The following is a 12750-nucleotide window of genomic DNA, read 5'->3' on the forward strand; positions in this document are numbered from 1 at the left end:
TTGCTTTTTGGGCTGCTAATCTCAAATATGAGGGCTTTGAATTGACATTGATAAATTGTTATTATTTGATGGTTCCATTTTTGTTTTAGTCAATTGGGAAATAAGAGCTATTGGGCCAACTATGTATTTAAGTTAGACATTCAATTCCATTTTTTAAACACAGCATACATGTAGAAATTGTTAGAACAAATAGACTGATATTGAGGCTATCATGTCAACGGCTGCCATTCATCATGCCAAACATTTTCAAGTTCGGTTTGACCATGTCAGCAAGGGATTGCAAGAGCACAAACAGATTTGGGACCACTAAAGCTGGCCCAATTTTAGACATTTGTAGGCTACTTCACTTGAAAGGTGATGGAGTGATGAAAGGATGTATGATGGTGGATGGAGGGATGGAGGGAATTAAGGATAGTGTGTGATAGCATCATTGATTCAACACTCATAACAGAAGAGAGAATAACAGCACATGATTATAACTTTCTGTAAGGAATATGACTCACAATGGAGTGTCATCATCTTTGTTATTCAGCAAGCTTTGACTGGTTTTATGAGAATGGTCATTCTCATGTACTACCACCAAGGGGCGACTTCTGCACAGTTTTAGCATTATGCGTCCTTTGACTAATGCCCAACAACGTGTAAAGGGTGGCCTGCCCATGTTAGCTTATATTGTATATCAGATCTAATAATAGTCACTGTGTTATAATAACCATAAAATAATTATATGTATTATCTAACTTTCTATTGGTGTGCGTTTGAGAAGCCTAATCAGACTAAATGTGCGTAGGCCTGTAGCCTGTAGTAGACTAAGCGTTTGGAGGCAATCGTAGACAGAGACGACTGACGATGCACTCTATGAATAGGTTAGGCTAAATTAATATTTATGAAGAAAACATAAAAATAGTCCTAGTGGAGTCCCTATAGGATTAGCCGTAAATTGCATTCCAATGTCAGTGTGCGGCAGGCCAGAGCTAATAGTTAGGGGTCGATTCAATCCATAATGCTGAATATCAGCTTTGTAGCGCGATTGACATTTACAGGAAATGTTCTCGCATTAGCGGAGACTGCATTCACCGTAAATGCTGCATATGTCGGAAATTACCTTTAAATTTCAAGCATGCTATTAGTGCTGAACTTTGGCGAGCCAATGAGATTGGCCTATCAAGTCTTTATTCGTGCTCTGACAGATTACTGAAAAGAGTGTGGATAGGTAAAACGTATCAATCAAACGATCAATCAGAATAATACAAAGTGAAGGGCGGCCGGTGCCACACTTTATGAGCGCATGCATCTGTCCGCATCGGTTTCAGTTGCCTCCCACCACACACACAACACCGAGCCTCCACCGAGCCCCCGTCCTCATCTTGAAAGAACAGGAGGCAGGTGGGGCACGCGCCTATTATTCTGACAGAGCCGCTTTTGTCTTGGCGACAAATCGCCACGCGCCAAGAAGGGCAATTATATGCTTGCTCCCTCAGACGCGAAACAAAACACAGGCGTGTGCCGGGTGCAAGCTGTTGTCCTCAGCTTGTCATTGTCCGTGAAAATAAAACACGTTTATTTTTCAGTAAGCGACACTGCTAAAATTAGTCTTGGAGCCAAGAACAACTTTGTGGAACTAGATATGGCATACCTTTTATATTTGAAGTTGTTGTAAGTAGCCTATATCAACATCTTTACAACGTTTGGTTTTAGTGCAATCGTAAAAAAATCGTCCATGACCATTTGCATAAGTAAAAGCATTGCATATAGCCTCCACCTTGTTTTATAAGATGCACCAAAACGCACACATGTCCAGGGAGTGCATAACAATTATACAACACAACAAAATATAACAGGTTAGAAGCTTGATTCAGTTACAGCTCATCAAGGCTCGTTGCTCTTTGCGGTGATGTTTTCAAATCGAAAGAAAAGGGGGACTTTTAGTTTTTCACAGTGCTGATGTTGACAACAAGCCAAGAGTGAGGTGGGGGAGATTTCTTGTAACATTGTAATCCTACCCCCACTTGGGGTCGTCAAGAAGCGCTACTGTAACACGTTGGAGTAGTCACATACCCAAAGCACATCACTACAGTCAGGAGGGGAAAACCACGCCTCTTGCCGAGAAACTCCGCTGACCTGCTATATAAGCATTGAAGCACTGCCATACCTCAGAATAACGCAAGATCTACTGGTGAACACCGAACCTGTATTTATCTGTCTATTCTTTAACAATCACGGTACACACTTGGACTACAATCATGACACTGGAACTGGAAGAGATCTTTGGACAGGAGAGCGCACTCGACACCACTGATAGGTAAATACACATTTTAACATTCTTAATACGAATGCAAACCTAGGCTACTGTAGTCGGAAATGTTTGATAATGTGTTACTTACTGTGATGACTTTATAATAATACCGGTGTCTTTTTTTTCGTCTTTAGAGTGCAAAGTGCAGGCACAGCCCTGGAGGAGTTGTTGGTGTCTGCAAAGAAACAGGACTACCTTACCGTGGGAGTCTACGAGTCTGCCAAAATTATGAATGTGTAAGTACACTCCTATTGTTTTATATGTCATGCAGAACAATTATTCATGCACAGATATGCTACATAGCCACGTCTACAATTGCATAGGACCGGCTTCTAAACAGCTACTATTGTTTATGCCAACAGTGATCCAGACAATGTGGCATTCTGCGTTCTGGCGACAGACGAGGAGTACGAATGCGACATCGCTCTCCAGATCCACTTCACCCTCATCCAGGCTTTCTGCTTCGATAACGACATAAATGTGGTACGCGTTAACGATATCGAGCGCCTGGCTGACCTCGTGGGCACAGAAGAGGCTGGCGAACCCAAGGACGCACATTGCATTCTTGTCACGGTACGTCCTGATCTAGGAGTTTGATCACGAGTCATCCAGTCAGCATATTTTCCCCATGCACATAGTTATTGCGTATAACGGTCGCCCTGTGCGCTGTCAACGCAATCTGTCAATGCAATCAGAATGTCAATCATTCAATCTAATTCGATATTATATCGTTTAGCTGTCTATCTGATGTCATTGTCATGATTCTAATCATCTCTTCCTCTCTTTCTCACAGAGCCCTGGTGCTGAGTCATGGAAAGACCCTGCTCTGGACAAACTGCATCTGTTTTGTGAGGAGAGCCGCAGTGTGTATGACTGGCTTCCCACTATCACTCTCCCTGAACGCTGAACAACCAACCCTCTGCATGCTTCATTTGTTGATGATGAAGATGATGAAGAGAGCATAAAATGACCGGAACCTCAGGGTTTGAAGTCTGCCTATTGGAATACACGGCTGTGGCTGTAACCCAGGACTCAATGTGCAGTCTGGGATGGCAGTGCAGGTTCTGGATTACCCTGTGGAGGGGTCAGGGCTCACATGTGGACTGGCTCAGGTGTATGTGGACTGGGCCCATGTCATGTCATTAAAGCCCGGACCAGGGTAAGGAGTTGAACTGGACTGGACTCTGCAGTACATTGCTCATGATCCTATAGCTGCCCTGACAAGGACCAATGGTACGGGGTGAACTGAGGAGATGGTCAGAGAAAGAGAAGGGAGAAGAAACGGATGAGTGAAAATGTGTAACATGGCTGGATGTAAGGTGGTGGCAGAAAGACACGTGAAAGAAGGTGAATCTCACAAGAGAAAGGAAAATGTTGGACTTTTCCAAAGCCAATGGGCAATGCTCGGATTGAAACTCAAACATTCACTTTCTTAACATTATTATTTTCTTGATTATTTTTGCTGTCAAATGATGCAAAAACACATGCAACGTTGTTTTGTTATGAAACTGTAAAAGCATTTTACACAATTTCTTAATAAATGCTTTAAACTTTACTCAAGTTCTGTGCAAAAGTTATTGTCCTGTGTAGTCATCACCAGGGATGAGCAGTTTGCACTCATTGGACCCAGTCTGATAGAGTGGAATCTGATAGGATGAACCTGCTGCAGAGTGGCTTCTGTTTGGACAGAGATAGCTGAGGCAGGAAGTGTGGCACAAAGAACCCCAGGCTGCAGCAAAGAAAGCAAGAAAGAGAGAGAGGGGAAGGGGGTGGGGTGACAGAGAGAGAGAGTAACAGAAGGAGAGGGTAAGAATGGTAGAGGGAGGGAGTAAGAGAGCGTGGTTGCAACACAATAGCAGTTCAGATACATGCTTTTTCAGACAGACAGGGACTTTTCCCATCCCATATACCAGCTGCTTACTGCGACAGCTTGCACAACCGCCGGAGCCAAGAACCAGGGCTGGGGGCCAGTGGGCTGGGGGGTTAGAGGGCTGGGGAAAGGGGCTTGGGCCCGGGCCTCTCTTTTGTCTCCAGAGCATGGCTTCTGCACTGTCAGCGAGGGGCTGGTGGTGCGTGTGTGTGGCTGGGGAGGATTGTGTGTCCAGAAAAGTGTGCAAACTGGATTTTTGTGAAGAAATCATGAAGTTAACTTGCAAACACTATAACTGACAGGGATTGAATGCTTTTAGGAAATAGCAACGCACACTTGTACATCCTGAGTGACAGATTTCACAGACGCTGTAGCTATTGTAAAACAAAACTGAAAGAAAGGAAAGATTAAAACTTTTTCAAGCGGGAAAGTGAGTGTAGCTCTGAGTAATCAGCACGTTCCAGTAAAACACACACCTTGACATGACAGGAAATGGTATTTAGAGTCACGGTTGGGGCTTGTTACTTGGAAAGCAGGCAAGGCTGTCACAGGAAAGGCAGTTGAGGTGTGGGCTTGAGCTGATGCTAAACAATGTTCCACATCAAAGAGTCTGGCTATTTCGCATTATATGCTAGGTAAACAGAATTGCCTTGGCTAGTAGCATTTCATTGATTATTGTTGGAAAGCTCCCTGACCCAGTTTAGATGGGGCTGTATACGATTGCCTTTAATGAAATGTTAGACCCTAGGAGAATACGCTACCTCCCTTGGAAATTAGATAGTATCTTAACAAGACGTATCAAGGTGAAATGAAAACAAAGGATCACTGCTACTGTCGTTGGCTGAGTGGAGAAACGTCTCCTTTGTGCCAAGAAGAAAAATGTGTCTGTTTACCTCCTCTCTTTACAGGTGCATCATGTTGCCAGTGTGGGAAAGAAGTGTCTGTTGGCTGGAATATAGAGCTCCAGCTGGAGAACAGACAGACAGGCTGTTTTTGTGGTTTACTAAAAGGTTCCCTCCTCGTGCTGCTTTCCGTTTTGTTCCACTAAACCCCCTGCAGCAACAGGCACCCTTTAAGAGAGACACATACTGACTGTCTATGCTGAGATCTGTGCTAGATGGAGAGGGGAAATGAAGAGAGTAAAACAGAGATGGAGAGTTATCAGCAGGTTGGTTAGTCCAGACACTGTTCTCCCTCCCTGTGTGAAAGCTTAAAGGTCTCTAAACAATAACTATCTAAGGATGTACTATCATCTCTCTATCTATCTTCATTCTCCATGCTCTGGATGTACAACATGCTCCAGTTTAGAATTCAGAAAACCCCCAAACCATTGTACATATCAGGGGTCAACTGTAATACTGGTATGTATTCTTGTCTAGGTAGAGCACCCTGGTTCTTCTTATATGTGCTTTAGCCAACTTCGCTGACTATTGTTGTCATGCCATTCTTGTGAGATCGGTTAGGCTAAAGTACATAGACATCTGGGAGCAGGTAGGCAGACAGGTTAGAGGAATAGAGTGGCTTCCCACTCCCTGCTCCTCCTTCCCGACATTAAACACCAAGCCAGTGGCATTCCAACTGTCCCCTGCTTTAATGCCATGAGGCTGAGCTCATGCTGGCTGGTTATGTGCTGCTAATCTAAGCAGGTGTCACATACTGTAGAGAAGGGGCTGTACTCTGGAGCTCTGCTTACTGACATACAGGCCTTGGTTCACGACCCTGCTCCTTGTTTTGGATAGGGAATAATGATTTCACTGTTAACATGGTGGGGACTGGGGAGTCTACTTACTTTTCACTGTCTGGTTCTAAGTAGATGTTTTCTTATTTAATCCTTCTTTTACCAGGTAAATTTACCAAGAACACATTCTCATTTACAGCAACAACCTGGGGAATAGCCAATTGGAAGCTGTGGATGATGCCCAGATTGGGAATTTAGCCAGGATATCAGGGTTAGCACTCCTACAATAAGTGCCATTGGCTCTTCAGTGACTACAGAGTGTCAGAACACCCATTTAACAGACAGCTCTTTACACAAGGCAATGTCCCCATTCACTGCCCTCCAACACCAGAAGAAAGAGTGCCTCCTACTGGCCCTCCAGCACCACTTCCAGCAGCATCTGGTCTCCCATCCAGGACCAACCCTGCTTAGCTTTAGAGGAAAAACCATGAGTGGTATGCAGGGTGGTATGCTGCTGGTCAGATTTAAAGGTAGAGGTAGAGTTAAACGTATAGATAGAGGTAGCGATAGAGGTGGAGGTGGAGTTATCGGTATAGTTGGAGGTATAGATATATGTAGAGATATAGGTAGATGTATCATTGGAGGTAGAGGTACAGTGAGGGGAAAAAAGTATTTGATCCCCCGCTGATTTTGTACATTTGCCCACTGACAAAGAAATGATCAGTCTAAAGTTTTAATGGTAGGTTTATTTGAACAGTGAAAGACAGAATAACAACAAAGAAATCCAGAAAAATGCATGTCTAAAATGTTATAAAATGATTTTCATTTTAATGAGGGAAATAAGCATTTGACCCCTCTGCAAAACATGACTTAGTACTTGATGGCAAAACCCTTGTTGGCAATCACAGAGGTCAGATGTTTCTTGTAGTTGGCCACCAGGTTAGCACACATCTCAAGAGGGATTTTGTCCCACTCCTCTTTGCAGATCTTCTCCAAGTCATTAAGGTTTTGAGGCTGACGTTTGGCAACTCGAACCTTCAGCTCCCTCCACAGATTTTCCATGGGATTAAGGTATGGAGACTGGCTAGGCCACTCCAGGACCTTAATGTGCTTCTTCTTGAGCCACTCCTTTGTTGCCTTGGCCGTGTGTTTTGGGTCATTGTCATGCTGGAATACCCATCCACGAGCCATTTTCAATGCCCTGGCTGAGGGAAGGAGGTTCTCACCCAAGATTTGACGGTACATGGCCCCGTCCATCGTCCCTTTGATGCGGTGAAGTTGTCCTGTCCCCTTAGCAGAAAAACACCCCCAAAGCATAATGTTTCCACCTCCATGTTTGACGGTGGGGATGGTGTTCTTGGGGTCATAGGCAGCATTCCTCCTCCAAACACGGCGAGTTGAGTTGATGCCAAAGAGCTCCATTTTGGTCTCATCTGACCACAACACTTTCACCCAGTTGTCCTCTGAATCATTCAGATGTTCATTGGCAAACTTCAGACGGGCATGTATATGTGCTTTCTTGAGCAGGGGGACCTTGCGAGCGCTGCAGGATTTCAGTTCTTCACGGCGTACTGTGTTACCAATTGTTTTCTTGGTGACTATGGTCCCAGCTGCCTTGAGATCATTGACAAGATCCTCCCGTGTAGTTCTGGGCTGATTCCTCACCGTTCTCATGATCATTGCAACTCCACGAGGTGAGATCTTTTGTGTTTCTTCCATTTGCGAATAATCGCACCAACTGTTGTCACCTTCTCACCAAACTGCTTGGCGATGGTCTTGTAGCCCATTCCAGCCTTGTGTTGGTCTACAATTTTGTCCCTGACATCCTTGGAGAGCTCTTTGGTCTTGGCCATGGTGGAGAGTTTGGAATCTGATTGATTGATTGCTTCTGTGGACAGGTGTCTTTTATACAGGTAACAAGCTGAGATTAGGAGCACTCCCTTTAAGAGTGTGCTCCTAATCTCAGCTTGTTACCTGTATAAAAGACACCTGGGAGCCAGAAATCTTTCTGATTGACAGGGGGTCAAATATTTATTTCACTCATTAAAATGCAAATCAATTCATGCGTTTTTCTGGATTTTGTTGTTATTCTTTCTCTCACTGTTCAAATAAACCTACCATTAAAATTATTTCTTTGTCAGTGGGCAAACGTACAAAATCAGCAGGGGATCAAATAATTTTCCCTCACTGTATAGTTAGAGATATAGGTAGAGGTGTACAGTAGTTAGAGATATATATAGAGGTATATAGAGGTAGAGGTAGAGGTATAGAAAGAGGTATATGTAGAGGTATAGGAATAGATAGTGGTGGAGGTTTAGATAGAGTTATAGATAGAGGTAAGGGTATAGTTAGAGGTATATATAGAGGTAGAGATAGAGGTAGGTATATAGAGGTAGAGATAGAGGTAGTTAGAGGTATATATAGAGGTAAAGGTATAGTTAGAGGTATAGATGGAGGTAAGGGTATAGTTAGAGGTATAGATCGAGGTAGGGGTATAGTTAGAGGTATAGATAGAGGTAGGGGTATAGGTAGAGGTATAAATAGAGGTAGGGGTATAGTTAGAGGTATAGATAGAGGTAGGGGTATAGTTAGAGGTATATATAGAGGTAGGGGTATAGTTAGAGGTATAGGTAGAGGTATAGATAGAGGTAGGGGTATAGATAGAGTTGTATATAGAGGTATAGATAGAGGTATAGATAGAGGTAGGGGTATAGTTTGATGTATAGACAGAGGTAGGGGTGTATATAGAGGTATAGATAAAGGTAGGGGTATAGTTAGAGGTATAGATAGAGATAGGGGTATAGATAGAGCTTTAGATAAAGGTATAGATAGAGTTATAGATAGAGGTAGGGGTATAGTTAGAGGTATAGATAGAGGTAGGGGTATATATAGGGATATAGATAGAGGTAGGAGTATAGATAGACTTATAGATAGAGGTTTAGATAGAGTTATATATAGAGGTATAGATAGAGTTATAGATAGAGGTGGGGTATATATAGAGTTATAGATAGAGGTTTAGATAGGGGTAGGGGCATAGTTAGAGGTATAGATAGAGATATACATAGAGGTAGAGATAGAGGTATAGATAGAGTTATAGACAGAAATAGGGGTATAGGTAGAGGTATAAATTGAGGTATAAATAGAGGTATAGATATAGTTATAAATAGAGGTAGGGGTATAGTTAGAGGTATAGATAGAGGTATAGATAGAGTTATATATAGAGGTGGGGATATAGGTAGAGGTATAGATAGAGGTAGAGATAGAGGTATAGATAGAGGTATAGACAGAAATAGGGGTATAGGTAGAGGTATAGATAGAGGTATAGATAGAGTTATATATAGAGGTAGGGGTATAGTTAGAGATTTAGATAGAGGTAGGGGTATAGACAGAGGTATATATAGTATAGATAGAGGTATAGATAGAGGTAGAGATAGAGGTATAGATACAGGTAGGGGTGTAGTTAGAGGTATAGATAGAGGTAGGGGTATAGATAGAGGTAGGGGTATACATAGAGGTTGGGGTATAGATAGAGTTATAGATAGAGGTGGGGATATAGGTAGAGGTATAGATAGAGGTATAGATAGAGTTATACATAGAGGTAGGTGTATGGTTTGAGGTATTGGTAGAGGTAGAGGTATAGATAGAGGTAGAGGTATAGTTAAAGGTATAGTTAAAGGTATAGATATAGGTAGAGATAGAGGTATAGATATAGGTATAAATAGAGGTATAGATAGAGGTAGGGGTATAGTTAGAGGTTTAGATAGAGGTAAAGGTATAGATGGAGGTATAGATAGAGTTATAGATAGAGGTATAGATAGAGGTAGGGGAATAGGTAGAGGTTTAGATAGAGGTATAGATGGAGGTATAGATAATGTTATAGATAGAGGTATAGATAGAGGTAGGGGTATAGGTTTAGATAGAGGTAGAGGTATAGATGGAGGTATAGATAGAGTTATAGATAGAGGTAGGGGTATAGGTAGAGGTTTAGATAGAGGTAGAGGTATAGATGGAGGTATAGATAGAGTTATAGATAGAGGTAGGGGTATAGTTAGAGGTTTAGATAGAGGTAGGGGTGTTGATAGAGGTATATGTAGTATAGATAGATATAGAGGTAGAGATAGAGGTATAGATGGAGTTATAGATACAGGTAGGGGTGTAGTTAGAGGTATACATAAAGATAGGGGTATAGATAGAAGCAGCACACCTGGTGGAGTGGAGGACAGGTAGGGATGAGTTCACCTCCACGGAAACTCTTTGTAGAGTGACTGGCTGTACTGTAGTTATCTCAGTACCCTGTAATCAGCCACAGTAAAACAGCTGTATTTGACCTGAAGGGAGGAGGACCAAGAGCAACGGGGGGGGGGGATATAGGATAATGGACTCATTGTAATGGCTGAAATGGAATTAATGAAATGTAGTCAAACGTGGTTTCTATATGTTTGATGTGTTTGGTCCATTGATGCCATTCCAGCCATTACAAGGAGCCCATCCTCCTATAGCTCATCTCACCAGCCTCCTCTGGATGACACATACTGAAGGTCTTGTATTAGGTCATGGTCTTTGGTCTAGTCTTCATTAGTGGTCACCAACTGCAGACAAGCAAACAGCAAAATGCATGAAAAATGCACACAGCATAGCATAACACAACCTCAAACAATCTCACTAGCAACTAAACAGTAAATGTTCACATTTTAAGTTTGTTTTTATTCGTAGTGCATTTTATACATGGTCCCAACCCATTTAACAATTGTACAAATCTAAAACAATGAAAACATAATGGTATGAAACAATAAAATGTGAGATAGACGTCTTACTGTGAACCCAACCCAGTGTAGGCCAGGTCCTAGTACCTTGAGGTGCTGTCAGGCCAAACACATTCCCCTCCTGTTGATCACATTAGGCTGGGGGTCCAGGCCTGTCCCCTTACGTAAGCTGACATGAGATAAGTGTAAATGAGAGAGCGCTCCTTAAATATCCTAGGGAGGCCACACCGCCAAGCCACAGCCTGGTTTAGCCTGCCGCTCCTGGTATGGGCACACAGCCTGGTTTAGCCTGCCTCTCCTGGTATGGGCACACAACTTGGGAGCGGAAGCATGGAGAGTTTCGGGAAAATGGAAACATAACTGAGATATACAGTATAGTTTTGCAAACTGAGTTTTATAATGTTCATGGGTGCTAATGGAGTTGGGTGGTGCAAACACGTAGTTGGAGGCAAGCAGTTATTTTCGTGAAGGAGAAAGTGCCAGCCACAATGCAGAAAACAGCAGCCCTTTCCTTACTCCCACCCTCCACCTCTTCCCACATGCAACCCATATTTGCCAGTTTATCGTGGATGCCAGTCATGCCTTGGCAGGGAGGGATATGCTAAGCATTCGCCCAGATATGGGATGCAGAGCAGCCTCAACACTTAGCATAAATCCTCACACATTACTGACATAGTTGACCCTAGCCCATCAGGAACACATGTCTCTAGGACATGCCAGGAATCCCCAGTCCCCAGCCACTCATGGCCATAGGTGTAGGTCCTGGGGAGTAATGCCACAGACTGCTGTTGTAACGGTTGACCATGAAATTGGCTCATCAACAGACTGTAGAAGACAGCTGCCCTGTAGATGCAGTCTGTTGCTTCATTTGCATATTCATTTGATGATAGGTTCTGGTGTCTGGGTATTCAGACTTACAGGCAGGCAGATTGGCTAGTTTAAAAACTGGTGGGATGGATGGAAGGATAGATAGATACATTGCATTCGGAAACTATTCAAATCCGTTGACTTTTTCCACATTTTGTTACGTTGTTACGTCTTATCAATCTACCCCATAATGACAAAGCAAAAACAGTTTTTTAGACATTTTTGCTAATTTATTTAAATGCAAAACAAATATTACATTCACATAAGTATTCAGACGCTTTAATCAGTACTTTGTTGAAGCATATTTGGCAGCAATTATAGCCTCGAGCCTTCTTGAGTATGACGCTACAAGCTTGTCACACCTGTATTTCGGGAGTTTCTTCCATTCTCCTCTGCAGATCCTTTCAAGCTCTGTCAGGTTGGATAGGGAGCATCGCATGAACAGCTATTTTTAGGTCTCTCCAGAAATGTTCATCATGTTCAAGTCTGGACTCTGGCTGGGCAACTCAGAGAAATTCAGAGACCTGTCCCGAAGCCACTCCTGCGTTGTCTTGGTTGTGTGCTTAGGGTTGTTGTCCTGTTTGAAGGTGAACCCTCACTCCCAGTCTGAGGTCGTGAGCGCTCTGGAGTAGGTTTTCATCAAGGATCTCTCTGTACTTTGCTCCATTCATCTTTCCTTCGATCCTGACTATTCTCCCAGTCCCTGCTGCTGAAAAACATACCAATAGCATGAGGCTGCCACTACCATGCTTCACCGTAGGGATGGTACCAGGTTTCCTCCAAATGTGACGCTTGGCATTCAGGCCAAAGAGTTCTACCTTGGTTTGCCCAGACCAGAGACTCTTGTTTCTCATGGTCTGAGTCTTTAGGTGCCTTTTGGCAAACTCCAAGCGGTCTGTCATGTGTCTTTTACTGAGGAGTGGCTTCTGTCTGGCCGCTCTACCATGATTGTCTTTGTGGAAGGTTCTCCTTTCTCCACAGAGGAACTCTCGAGCTCTGTCAGAGTGACCATCAGGTTCTTGGTCACATCCCTTGGACCAAGGCCCTTCTCCACCAATTGCTCAGTTTGGACTGCTGGCCATCTCTAGGAAGAGTCTTGCTGGTTCCAAACCTCTTCCATGTAAGAATGATGGAGGGCACTGTGTTCTTGGGGACCTTCGATGCTGCAGAATATTTTTGGTACCCTTCCCCAGATCTGTGCCTCGACATAATCCTGTCTCGGAGCTCTACGGACAATTCCTTCGACCTCATGGCTTGATTTTGCACTGACATGCAC

At 43.3% G+C, this 12750-nt stretch overlaps 1 protein-coding gene across 1 annotated transcript; it reads left to right on the top strand.

The window, feature by feature from the left end:
- Positions 1-2155: 2155 nt before the first annotated feature.
- ga45g (Growth arrest and DNA-damage-inducible protein GADD45 gamma) lies at positions 2156-3850 on the top strand. The gene is given in 4 exon segments (NM_001141471.1): positions 2156-2302; positions 2431-2532; positions 2659-2869; positions 3090-3850. Coding segments are annotated over 4 exon segments (486 nt in total). The 5' UTR covers positions 2156-2243; the 3' UTR covers positions 3204-3850.
- Positions 3851-12750: the final 8900 nt, after the last annotated feature.

Source organism: Salmo salar, chromosome 20, assembly GCF_965601325.2.
Source record: "Salmo salar chromosome 20, fSalSal1, whole genome shotgun sequence".
Classification (NCBI taxonomy): Eukaryota; Metazoa; Chordata; class Actinopteri; order Salmoniformes; family Salmonidae; genus Salmo; species Salmo salar.